Raw genomic sequence first — 12921 nt, 5'->3', positions numbered from 1 at the left:
TGTGTTAAAACAAAATTCTTCTTGTTCATTCGCAAATTCATCTTAAATCTGATTACTGACCATTCATCACGGAGTAATTTCTCTTTCATTTCTTCTTTGAAAGATTTATTTGGGACATCCATATTTGGGAGCATTCCCTGCTCAAAAGAAGAACCACCCCAGCTTTAGCACTCCTTCCACATATTTAAATCCTCCATTACTGGTCTTTAGTCTATTAACAGCCCACTGTTCTCTCCAAAGTCTTGATATCTTCCTAAAAGTCTGATGCCAGAATTAGAGGCAATATTCTAAGCTGGGGCCTACCAGTGATTTATCAGTGTAACTTTTTAAAAAAACTCTATTGTCCTATTTCTAAAACCAAAGATTTTGGAAACCTTCAAAAGTAGCCTTAAGGTACCAGAGTTATCTTCAGATGTGGGCACTATTTTATTTCTAAATACTATATTTCTGTTTCAAACATGCTATCCCTTATGTTACAACACAGTAGTTGCAGACAGGCTGCACATATTATTACTTTTGTACAAAGACCCTTCTAATGTGATTTTCATATTAATTTATAAAGTGTTTTAATGTTGATGATTTACAAACAGCAGTAAAATTAAATACCAAGGCTGAACTTGAAAAATAATGTTGTTCAAAATTAGAATAGCTTTACAACGGAGTACAACAAACATGACTTCCCCATTACTGCTTTATTATGTCAAACAGTAGAGCTATGTTCACTAATCCCTGAAGAACCTATCACAATTAGTTTCAGGTAAACTGATGGCAACTGAGAAAGTTTGCAACAGAATAAAGCCTTCAGCTGCGAAGTGTAAGACAGGTAAAAGAACTGCATTAAATATTGAGGAGGCTTGCATAGAAATATTCCTTGTATGTCAAACATAACTTCAGCAGGGTTGCCCAACACACCAAGTTTTACTTTCTTCATTACTGTTCACAAGTTCAGTGCCAAATAGGTGTTTTAAAACAAAAAGTAAAATTTCCATCTCAGCACCATGGAAACACCAAGATGGCAACGACAGGAGCCAATCTGTGTCTCTGGATTACCAAAGCAGTAGGTCATTACCACTATGTCACCACCTCCCTTCAAATTCTGCTTCTGCTCCATTTCCAGAATGGTATGCGAGAGAGAGGAAGGACAAAAAAAATAGTAGAGGGCAATAGATCACCAAAGACATCTGAACAACATCAGGTTTGGGCTGTACTCACAGGTCAGACAATTCTCATCTCCAGCGAGAGAGAACCACCTCCCTTGAAATGTGGCTTTCAAACAGAGCATCAATTAGGAGGTTAGAAAGATCATCAGATGCTAAACATACCAAGTGGGAAAGCAAGTTTATTACAGATATGCGAGTCACATATTTTATTCCAGTAAACATTATCACAGACAGATCTCCTGAGGACATTCTGCTAGCATGCATTTTGACGGGTATATACGAGACAGAAGCTGAGTGTCGATGTTGTTTCTCTACAGCCAGAAAGGGTGCATTCCATCAAGTCAGGGTGCCCCTCGATCCCAAACTAATGTGGAAGATTTTCTTTTCTTCTGCAAAGGGGTGAGTGAATGATGTCTAGGGCCATTTGATTGTGGCAATGGTCTCCTCCATTTCTTGGTTGGTTTGCATAGTAATGGTTATCCTGTGCAAATATTGTAATATCCTAGGTTCCAGTCCATCCTGATACTATCAGTCCTGTTGGGCACAGCACTTTGATTCTAACATAATTGGAATAGTATATAAACTCCCTGAAGGAGCTTTTGTGGTGCAGTAGTAGTGTCTCTACCTCTGGCCAGAAGGCTTGGGTTCAAGTCTCATTTGCTCCATAACCACCACCACTGATGTGCAGAGGCAGCAGTACCATTTAATAGATGCACTGTAGAAATTCAAAAGGTTCCTTTGATAACACCTTCCAAAGCTGCAACTGCCATCACTTAGAAGGATTTCAGCTCCCCGCAAAGCCACACACAATTATCTCATGGAACTATATCATTGCTATTTTGCTGTTGGTGCAAATGCTGGAACTCCCTCCCTAATAGCATTTAGCTTATGCATATCACATGGATCGCAGCAGTTCAAAGAACGCATCTCACCAGCAATGTCCAGATCCCATTAAAGAATGAAAAAAATTCATTTGCTTGCCACGAAACTTGTCCACGACTGTTGACAATTTTTACCAACAACGATTTTTGAAAATGATAGAACAGGCTGAATGATATCAATGTGGTCTTGCCCACTGTATCAACAAATATTCACAATTAAGTATAGTGATAGGAGACTATTTAATATAGAAGTCCAGAGTTGCCCAAGCAGATTCTGTAGCAAAAACGTTTTCCCACCAGTCTTTTTTTAAAACGTGGCTAAAACCTGAGCGTTATAAATGCTTGACTTAATAAAGAAATTAAACTCATATGCAGTAACAGAAAATCACTTGCACAGCACATTACATTCCACTGTAAAACAATGACAGATGGGAAAATGTTTACAACAAATCATTTTAACATTATTAGAGAAAGAAAATTAGTATTGTGGTTGTATCTACACCAGATGGATTGCAACAATTCAAGAAGGCAACTCACAAACACCCTCTCAAGGGCAACTAGGTACAGCAACAAATAATGGCCTTGCCAGTGATACTCAGACCTCATTAAATATACATGATAAAAAGTCTAATTTCCTTTGCTCTGTTTCTATCTGTTTTCTCCAATTAGCAGTCAAAAGTACACTTACTTACATGTACACTTTATTAACAAGCGATAGTTCATTAAACTAAAGAGTTCACCACTTACTTCTTCAATTCCCCAAACATCATCAATAGCCTCAGATGTTGGTTATTCACTGTCCACCATGGAACAAAGCAGCTTTAGGGACCTCCTGAGACACAGTGATAGCGTTCCTACCCTGGACTGGGTGGCCCGGGTTCAAGTCACACCTGCTCCAGAAGTACGTAATAACATCTCTGACCAGGTTGATTAGAATAATAGGAACAAAGGACCTTAAAAGGCTCGTGTAGTCCAATGATCACGTCCTGCTTGTCATCCAGAAAGCTGGAGTTTAAGCCCCACCAGCTCCAGAGCTGTGTAATAACATCTCTGAACAAGTTGATTAGAAAATATCTATAATAAAGAGTTTGTCTATGCCCATAGTGGTCTGAAAATGTTCGATCTTGTCTCATCTCAGAAGTTAAGCAGACCCAGATCTGGTCAATATTCGAATGGGAAACTGCATGAAAATAACAGGTGCAGTAAAATGGCTTTTGCGTCGTAGTGGTAATGTTCTTATCTCAGAGCTAGAAGGCTCAAGTTCCAGTTCCACCCGCTACAGAGGTGGGCCATAACATCCATGGACAGGTTGACTAAAAAGAAATCTGGAACCAAGAGGCTGGGACTATTGTGGCATAGTGGTAATGGCCCTACCTCTGAGCCAGGAAGCCCAGGTTCATATCACACCTATTCATCAGCTCTGTTCCTATTTTTCTAATCAACCTGTGCATAAAAACATCTTTGATCAGGTTGATTAGGAATATCATGAACAAAATGCCTCTAAAGATTCCCACATATTTTCATATATTATGAATTTTTCTATAAATATCAGAACCATCCAAAATTACAGTAGTACAGAGGAAACTTCATTATCCGAATACCAATTATCAGAAAATTGGATCATCCGAAAGAGATCTCCAGGTCCCGATGGAAACGTCACATCAAAGACGTGTTTCCAACAGTGATTAAACAGGCATTGTCTCCAAATGACTGTCTGTCCATACGCTCTCTCTCCTCACACTTTCCCTGGGGTTTTACACACGGGTATATCCTACCCGGGTTGGGGGGGGGGGGGGAGCGGAATGAGTGTTGCACATGGTCGGGAGCAGCAGGGCAGTGTTGGGTGGGGTTTGGGGGGGGGGGGGGGGGCGGTGGTGGTGGTGTTGTGAGGGGGCAGTGTTGCACGGGGTCAGGAGCTGGGGGGGTGGCGTGTCACACGGGGTTGGGGGTGCGGGCAATGATCAACAGGGTTGGGGGCGTTGGGGACGGGGGCAGTGTTGAATGGGGTTGGGGACAGGGACCAGGGGTTTTAGGGTCAGGGGGCGTGTTGCACAGAGGTGAGGGGCGGGGCTCGTGCTCTGTGTGCTGCTGCTAGTCTCCTGTACGGGGAGCAGACTTTAAAAGCTCTGAGCCCCAAAGGAAAGGCATTTGATCAATTAACCGAATAATCGATTATCCGACCGAAATAGTGCCCATCAAGTTCAGATAATCGAGGTTCCCCTGTATGAACCTCCTTTCAGGTAAAGGTCTCATCATCTACCTTAAAATAAAAAGGATATCTGACAACTATTTTATAATAGTTACCTAAGTTCAAGGTTTGTGAGAAGATTTGTAGCTCGGGTGCTCATTGTTGTGGTTCTGTTTGCCGAGCTGGGAATACGTGTTGCAGACGTTTCATCCCGTCTAGGTGACATCCTCAGTGCTTGGGAGCCTCCTGTGAAGCGCTTCGATGTTGTTTCCTTTGGCATTTATAGTGGTTTGTCTCTGCCGCTTCCAGTTGTCAGTTCCAGCTGTCAGCTGCAGTGGCCGGTATATTGGGTCCAGGTTGATGTGTTTGTTGATAGAGTCTGTGGATGAGTGCCATGCCTCTAGGAATTCCCTGGCTGTTCTCTGTTTGGCTTGTCCTATAATAGTAGTGTTGTCCCAGTCGAACACATGTTGCTTGCCATCTGCTTGTGTGGCTATTAAGGATAGCTGATCGTGTCGTTTCATGGCTAGTTGTTGTTCATGGATACGGATCGTTAGCTGTCTTCCTGTTTGTCCTATGTAGTGTTTTGTGCTACTATTATAAGAAAAGCCAAACAGAGAACAGCCAGGGAGTTCCTAGAGGCATGGCACTCATCCACAGATTCAATCAACAAGCACATCGACCTGGACCCAATATACCGGCCACTGCAGCGGACAGCTGGAACTGACAACCGGAAGCGGCAGGGACAAACCAATATAAATGCTGGAGGAAACAACATAGAAGCGCTTCACAGAAGGCTCCCAAGCACTGAGGATGTCACCTAGACAGGGGACGAAACGTCTGCAACACAAATTCCAAGCTCGGCGAACAGAATCACAATAGTTAGCTAAGTATTGGGATTAGAAAATATTACATCTAACTTCTGCAATATCAATGAATTATCTCAATGTAACTGCAGTGCAAACTAAACGTGCACAGAATATGCAAAAATAGCACTCTTGCTTATAGTTTCCTTGCACAAGTTCAGCTCTGAAAAAAAAGCCTCGAGTGTAGACTTTCAGCTGGACAATCATGTTTCCAAAGTTATTTCTCTTTACAAAGCAGACAGTGGGAGCTCATAGACGCAGAAACTAAGTGGCCTTTGAGAACACTAAAAATAAAAGAAATACAATATTTGAAATCACTGAATCTGTATAGTTGGAAGCAGGCCATTCAGCCCATCAAGTCCACACCAATCCTCGAAAGAGCAGCCCACCAGACATGTCTCCTGTCACTATAGCACTGCATTTCCCATGGCTAACCCACCTTGCCTACACACCCCTGGATACTATGGGCAATCCACCTAACCGGCACATCCGTGGACTGCCGGAGGAAACCCACGCAGGCATAGAGAGAATGCGCAGTCACCCAAGGGTGGAATCAAACCCGGGTCCATGGCACTGTGAGGCAGTAGTGATAACTAATCAACCTTCATGCCAGCCCAAATAATTTTTATAAAAATTTAAAGGGGAGATAAAGAAAAAAAACACAAAAATTAGAACTAAATAGGTAAGAAAAATTAAGGACATAAAAATCTGACTATGCCATTCAGCTCCTTAAGCCTGTTCTGCTATTCAATTAGATCATGGTTTGTTGTTCAACTCCATTTATCCAATTTTAACCTGAATCTCTTGACACATTTTACCTAACAAATGCTAATCACAGCCTTGAATATTTTAAATAACCCAAAATTCACAGCATTTTGGGGAAGAAAATTTCATATGTTCAGTAGTCTTTGTGTAAAAACGCTCCCTGCCATTCCTGAATGACCTGACTCTAATTTCAAGATAGTTCCCCATTGACTAAACTCCGCGTTCAGAGTGAATATTTTCTGTGTATCTCAGGTATTGAATTTCCGCTGTTGAATTCTACTCTCACTTAAAACATCTTGATTAGGTCTGACATCAACTTTCTAAACTCAAGGGAATACAAGCCAAGTTTAAATTTTGGTATCAATTGAATGGTTTAACTTTATCCTTCTAATACGTGTGCAATTTTAATAAGTATTTCCATATTACTACAGCAGCTGAACCAAGGAGGCTAAACTTGTTATTATTTGACACTTTGCTAATAGTAAACTAAATAATTCAGAGAATGCAAGATTTTCACAACATTCTAAAATAATTTCTGTATATGATTTTACTGAAAATGCAACATATTTAATGCCCTAAGATTTCCAGTATTAAATGAGCTAGCTGTCAAATTATGCAGGCCTCTCTAGTGGAGGAAAACAAATCTACTTGCCTTTCTAGATTTTGCAGCAAACTGCTCCTTTTCTCCACTTTTCTTTCGCTTTTTCTCATTTACCTTTGTTACCCTAGTGGCGGTCAATGTGATCGTCGTAGGAGTCTGCTGAAAGGCAGTATATAGCTCCACAGGTACCTCATCTCCGCTTTCAGTTGCGCTGGTGTCTCCATCTATTTAAATTAAAATGAAAATCTTATAAAGCACTGTAATCAATATTTTTTGAAAACACATTACCCCTAATATTTTGCATAACAAACAGATAGAACTTTTGTTAAAAAAAAATTATAGAATAGAACCTCAATTGCCTTCATGTCAAATATTTGCCTTATCCAGTAGCAAGATTTTACTCAGCTGAAGGGAGGGTAGCAGAAATCAAGGATGTCAACAGCTTCTTTGTCGTCTAACTACTGCTGCAACTATGTCTGGATGTCTGGCAGTATCTGTAGACAGAAATCAGAGGTTTCGGGTCAAGTGCCCCTTCCTCAGATCTGATTTCTCTCCACAAATGCTGCCAGAGCTGCTGAGCTTTTCCAGCAATTTCTATTTTTGTCTCTGATTTACAGTTCTTTTGGTTTTTGTTCATTTTAAAGTCAGCCATTTAATTATGTCAAATGAAGTTCTGAGATTGCCACTGGTCTGTAGCTCTGCCTCATGAAATCACAAGTAAGGAAATGACAGAGTAATCAAATCAGTTGCTTAGTTCGAAGTTGCAATGCTAAACCTATATTGAGGTTTATATCACTGAATGAAAGCAATCAAATGTTTAGTAATTGGTTGTTCTCAATTATCCACCAATTGGCATTTTTGCAGTACACTGCAAGACATGGTTGCAAACTGTCTTTATTATGCTAGATGATCGAGGTTATACTTTATAAAAAATCAAAACTGCAAATCTGACCTGTCACACATGCATGTGAGCACATTCTTAATTTGACACTGATAAATGGAGACACATTTAACTAAAGAATAAATAAGACAACTATTTCAGTTATCATAATGTAGAAGTTTATTTCATGTATAAAACCAGATTAAAATAAAACGTTCCACACAAAAAAAAACTGATAGAAACACACAAGATAAACTTACCTCCCAAAACAATACATGTTAAAGTCTTCATAGCTTTTTGTCAGGGATTCAGCAATTAAAACAATTCATACTACTATATCCAATATCTTAAATAGTAGGATTGAAGTCAAAATGTGCAACTGTGCCAGATTATCACTTTCCAAAATTGTGTTCTTGTATTTCATATCTGTTTCATAACTTAGAATGGAATACATAAAAGAATGAAGGACTGCCAGGGATATTCATGAAGTATTTTGACTCATTAGTAAGAGTGTAGATAGTGTACACCATTGAAAAACAAGTAGCTACAAAGTGTTTTTGAATATTTGAGCTAATATGAATTAGTGCAATATTAAAATCACTTTGTTAGAAATATAAAAGCTATGATCAAGTGTGAGTGGTGTCGTTTAGATTATAAGTTGGAACTAATTCTCCAACTGGTGGTTTGTTTCTGAAGAGCATGCAAGTGGTTCTCAGGGCTTCAATATTAAAATCCAGTTACAACATTTCTCTTCATCATATATTCACACATACCTGACATATTTTCCCTTTTCTTTGTTTGTAGCAACACAGCTCTGTCTCTATCCAAACACCTGGAGGGACAGCATTACAGTTATCCGAGATTTATGAACAATTTTACAATCATTTTAAAAAGAGTTCTCTCAGATATACTGTACTCACCGAGGCTGACAACGATCACAAAGATATGTTTCTGGAATATGCTGTCTATCGATACCCATACAATCTATGTGTTGCCAAACACTAAGAAAATAATTAAAGGAACACATTCAATTGAAAACTTCATTGTCAAAATTAAGCATTATTGCATTATATAATAATAATTTTATCCCAAATCAATACCTATCTTTTTGATTATTTCATCTGTTACCATGCAAATCAATTGTTTACTAATTTTCGTTTTTGATGATTTTTAAAAAATCATAACTTTGCGTACTGCTTATATTTAACATAAAAGGCCGCACAATGAATACAATGCTTGCCCTAATGAAAGCTCTAAATTATTTGCTGTATCAATTCAGGGTCTAAAGATATAAACCCAAGTCTTTAACAACCTATTCTCCATACTTTGCAATGGCATCATTCTCATTAGTCCCTGGGAATGATACTCATGCATAATTCATTAACAGCCCATTAAAGCTGGGTGAATTTACATGAATTTTCATCACAACAATCAGTTTAAAAAAAGTAAACTCAACCTAATTATCTAATAAAGTATTTATCATTTGTTTTAAATCTTAAAATGTTACAACGTAAGTGTTATAAAAGTCAAGGGAGCGTTAAAAAAAGTAATCTAAGTTTCAAACTAGCATATCTTACTGCGGACATCCCCTTGGGAGATAGCCTAAAATTCCAAATTAGCATATTTTAAAAACATATATTAGTAAGGACCAGATGAGGCACTTGATTTTCTCAACATTTTTTCTTTCTCTTCGATAATACAGATCCACAGGCACTGGGAGCCTTTCTCAACTTTCCTGTGTTACTTTTATTCCCATGAGAACAAACGTGGATGTTACCTGTACCAAATTGCACATTGTGACCAGGAAAATGCAGGGTTACAGGAATAAGGTAGGGCGATAGGTCTGGGTGGGATGCTGTTCAGAGGGTTGGTGTAGACTTGATGGGCCAAATGGCTTGGCTCCACACGAGGAATTCTATGATTCTATAAACAAGTGCACCATCAAGTGCTTAACCATTGGCAAAGTATAGCTGCAACTGTCCTTCCTTACTACAGTAATTTTGACAGAGGAAGTCTGTTGTCAAACCATAACATGGGTGCTGAGGCCAATTCTAGCAGCCTCACTAATGCCACATTTGAGGTCTGCTAATATAGCATAAACCTGATCCAATTCTGGTCTGTGTGACAAAAGTGAACAAACCCGACTTTTGAAGACCTCTGTAGCAGCTTATATAAAAAAAAACAAAATTACACTGCTAAGTGAATGAACACAAAGATAAAAGGTTTGGTCGTTGCATGCCTACCTGCATTTATCACAACAGATCATGTATCCATCATCATGGGTAAATCCACAGATGCACCTGGTAACATCCGTGCCATAGCTTCCATCCTCAGAAGTGCTGATTGTTGTGGCACTGGAAGTCTCATCAAAATTAGCTGTGGTGAATATGCTCACCTCATTCTTGCCTATTACGACAGTTGGAGGGGGTGAAGCTGGGGGTGTTGGTGGAGGACGAGCACCATAATTGTGGTCCTGAAATTGTTGAAGGAATAGTGAAATGTAAATGCACGCAACGATCGAGTAATTAGGAGCGTCAACAAAATATTATGTTAGACAAGAACTGATTACAAAAATAGGTGATTATGCTGTAGATGTACAGGACGTTCGTGAGATTACATCTGAAGAACTATTCACAGTACTGGTTTACCTTAGATAAAGGAGGATGTAAATGCCTTGGGACCCTTTTACAGGTGGTTTACTATCTAATATTGGAATGAGCAGTTGTCTTACAAGGAAATGTCGAGCGAACTAGGTTTGTATCTGCCTTGTTTAAAAGAGTAAGAGGTGACTTGACTGAAGCATATGACATGCTAAGGGGTCTTGACAAGGTGAAAGTGAATGAGATGTTTTCTTTTGAGGGAGAATCTTGAAATACTGGTCACTCTTTAAAAATAAGGAGTTTCCCATTTAAAAGAAAGGTGAGGAGAAATTATTTCTAATGAAGGGTAGAGCCTTTGCCAGAAGACTCTATTCATCAAAAGGCAGATGAAGCAGAGTCTTCAAATTTTTCTTTGTAATGCAGGAGTACACAGATTCTTAGTTAGTAACAAGGTGAAAGATTACTCAAAAGTGTAGCCTGGAATTTAGACTAATCAGATCAGCCAGTTTTACTGAATGGCTGAGAAGGCTCAAGGAGTCAGGTCCTGAGTCAAATATTTTTCCTCTAAATTGTTTAGCTAAGTTATTTTTGCTCAAAGGAAACTACTGTTTAGGAATGAATCCAGTATTGGCATCAGAAGTCAAAAAATCAGAGTCATACAGTATGGAAACAGACCCTTCAGTCCGACTCATCTGCACTTACCAGACATCCCAATTGGACTGTCACATTGCCAACATTTGGCCCATATTCCTCTAAACATTTCCTATTCATATACCAATCCAGATGCCTTTTAAACACTGTAATGGTATCAATCTCCGCCACTTCTTCTGACAGCTCATTCCATACTTGCACCACCCTTTGTGTCAAAAAGTTACCTATCAGGTTCCTTTCTAAATCTTTCTCCTCTCACCTAAAACCTATGTCCTCTAGTTTTGGACGCCTCTACCGTTGGGAAAAAAAACTTCAACTTTTTATCCCATCCATGCCCCTCATGATTTTATAAACCTCTCAAATCACCCCTCAGCCTCTGCGTTCCGGGGAAAAAAAGCCCCAACCCAATCTGCCTCTCTCTTTAACAAATCCTCCACTCTCAGCAATATCCTTGTACATATTTTCTGTACTCTCTCAAGTTTAACAACATTCTTTCTACAGAGAGCGACCACATTTGCATACAGTATTCCAAAAGTGGCCTCAATGTCCTCTACAGCTGCAAAATGACAACCCAACCCTTATACTCAATTTTTTGACCAATGAGGACAAGCGTGGAGCTTTCAGTCACATAAAGAAACTCCTGTGATTCTGCTGTACCAATGCACCCAAACCCTGCCTTAGATTAACTAAAACTGTATTGGCGAGTCATTTCAATTTAAATGCTTCTGTAGGTCGAAATGAGATTGCTAATTATTGTATAATTAGAAAGAACATTAAAGCTATCACGTGCAAAATGATTTCACTATCTTAGAGTAGATTTAAATGCAAGAATTGCCCCACCAGATCTTGTTACTGGTTCCCTGGCTACGTAGGTTTTTCCTGGTGTGGAAATATTGAATAAAATTATTTGCATAAATGGTGCCTTCACTGAGTCCCTTGCACTTACACACACACACACAACACAGGTGCTGTAGGGGAAAATAAGCAGTACTGCTGAATAGCAACAGTGCAGGGGAGCAACCGGAAGAAACCAAAAAATAAATAGAATAGATTTAAATCTGGAGAGTTCCAGAGTCAAAAAGTGATTGTGCTAATCCAATGAATAATGCATTCTCCAACAATCAAGTTTCGTTTATGGAGTCTTAAAGCACGGAGACAGACCCTTCAGTCCAACCAGTCCTTGCCACACATAAACCCAAATTAAACTAATCCCACTTGTCTGCTCCTGGCTCATATCCCTCCAAATCTTTCCTATTCATGTACTTATTCTGAGGATCTGAAACCTGAATACAGGCTGAGGTAACTAGCTGTTGCCAGGAACAACCACTTAACAGATGCTCTTAATAATTTAGGTGGCAATGAAATGGCTTCTCAATGCAAATATGACAAAATGGCTTCCAAGCTGCAAATTGACAATTCTGTTGTGGTTCTGTTCGCCGAGCTGGGAATTTGTCTAGCAAACGTTTCGTCCCCTGTCTAGGTGACATCCTCAGTGCTTGGGAGCCTCCTGTGAAGCGCTTCTGTGCTGTTTCCTCCGGCATTTATAGTGGCCTGTCTCTACATAAAATGGCTTTTAACTCTGCTACAGATGCATAACAGAATAACAACAGTCTGCTTCAACAGAGATTAGCGACAGTGCTCCCTTTACAGAACAGAAATAACTTGACTAGATAAGACATTACTGGGCATTCTAACGGACCTTCAAATGCAGGTGCAATGGCTCAGTTAGTGAGATAAGGGTGGCCTGAGTGTTGGAAAACAAAGTTGGTTCCCAGGAAATATCACTAGACCAAGTAACTGTCAAATAAAGCAATATCGTGTATTGATTGGTAATTGTCTGAATGTGCTATACGATCATGGCCTGTATTTTTGAGAAAAATATAAAAATGTCTTTGTTTTAAGCCATGTGTGCAGATCCTCCGAGGAATATGGATGCACACAACCTCTGTGTTTCCGGATGCTGTGTACCAAGCCTTATGAAGAAATAAAGAATGAAGTCTTCAAGAAACAGACAGATTGTGAGTGGTAATTGACAGATCATGAAACAGAAACAACTCCCACCCCACCAAAACCCCTGGCGATCCAGATCTTCAAATCAAATGTCTTTTAAACACTAATGTATCTGCATTCACCCACTTCCTCGGAAAGCTCATTCCACACATAAACCACCGTGTGTATAAAAATATCGTCTCTCACAATCTCTCTCCTCTTATATTAAAAATGTGCCCCCTCATCTTGAAATCCCCCATCCTAGGAAAGAGACAACTACTATTATCTATACCCCTCTTTATTTTATAAACTTTTATAGATCATCTCTCAACCTCCTCCA

At 39.4% G+C, this 12921-nt stretch overlaps 1 protein-coding gene across 6 annotated transcripts in view; it reads right to left on the bottom strand.

The window, feature by feature from the left end:
• kmt2e (lysine (K)-specific methyltransferase 2E) overlaps positions 1–12921 on the bottom strand; it is a 125760-nt gene that overhangs the window by 66926 nt on the left and 45913 nt on the right. For 5 of the 6 annotated variants that reach the window (XM_072562702.1, XM_072562703.1, XM_072562706.1 and 2 more), the window contains exons 4-7: positions 9585–9814; positions 8262–8342; positions 8115–8173; positions 6513–6685 (exon numbers count right to left, since the gene is read on the bottom strand). In XM_072562702.1, coding sequence (XP_072418803.1) covers positions 6513–6685; positions 8115–8173; positions 8262–8342; positions 9585–9814 — 543 coding nt within the window. The remainder of the gene's footprint in view (positions 1–6512; positions 6686–8114; positions 8174–8261; positions 8343–9584; positions 9815–12921) is intronic. The other variant, XM_072562704.1, reaches the window with a different exon arrangement.

This window comes from Chiloscyllium punctatum, chromosome 44 (assembly GCF_047496795.1).
Source record: "Chiloscyllium punctatum isolate Juve2018m chromosome 44, sChiPun1.3, whole genome shotgun sequence".
NCBI classification, from domain to species: domain Eukaryota; kingdom Metazoa; phylum Chordata; class Chondrichthyes; order Orectolobiformes; family Hemiscylliidae; genus Chiloscyllium; species Chiloscyllium punctatum.
The sequence above is the reverse complement of the archived record's forward strand: the minus strand, read 5'-3'. Positions and strand labels throughout refer to the sequence as shown.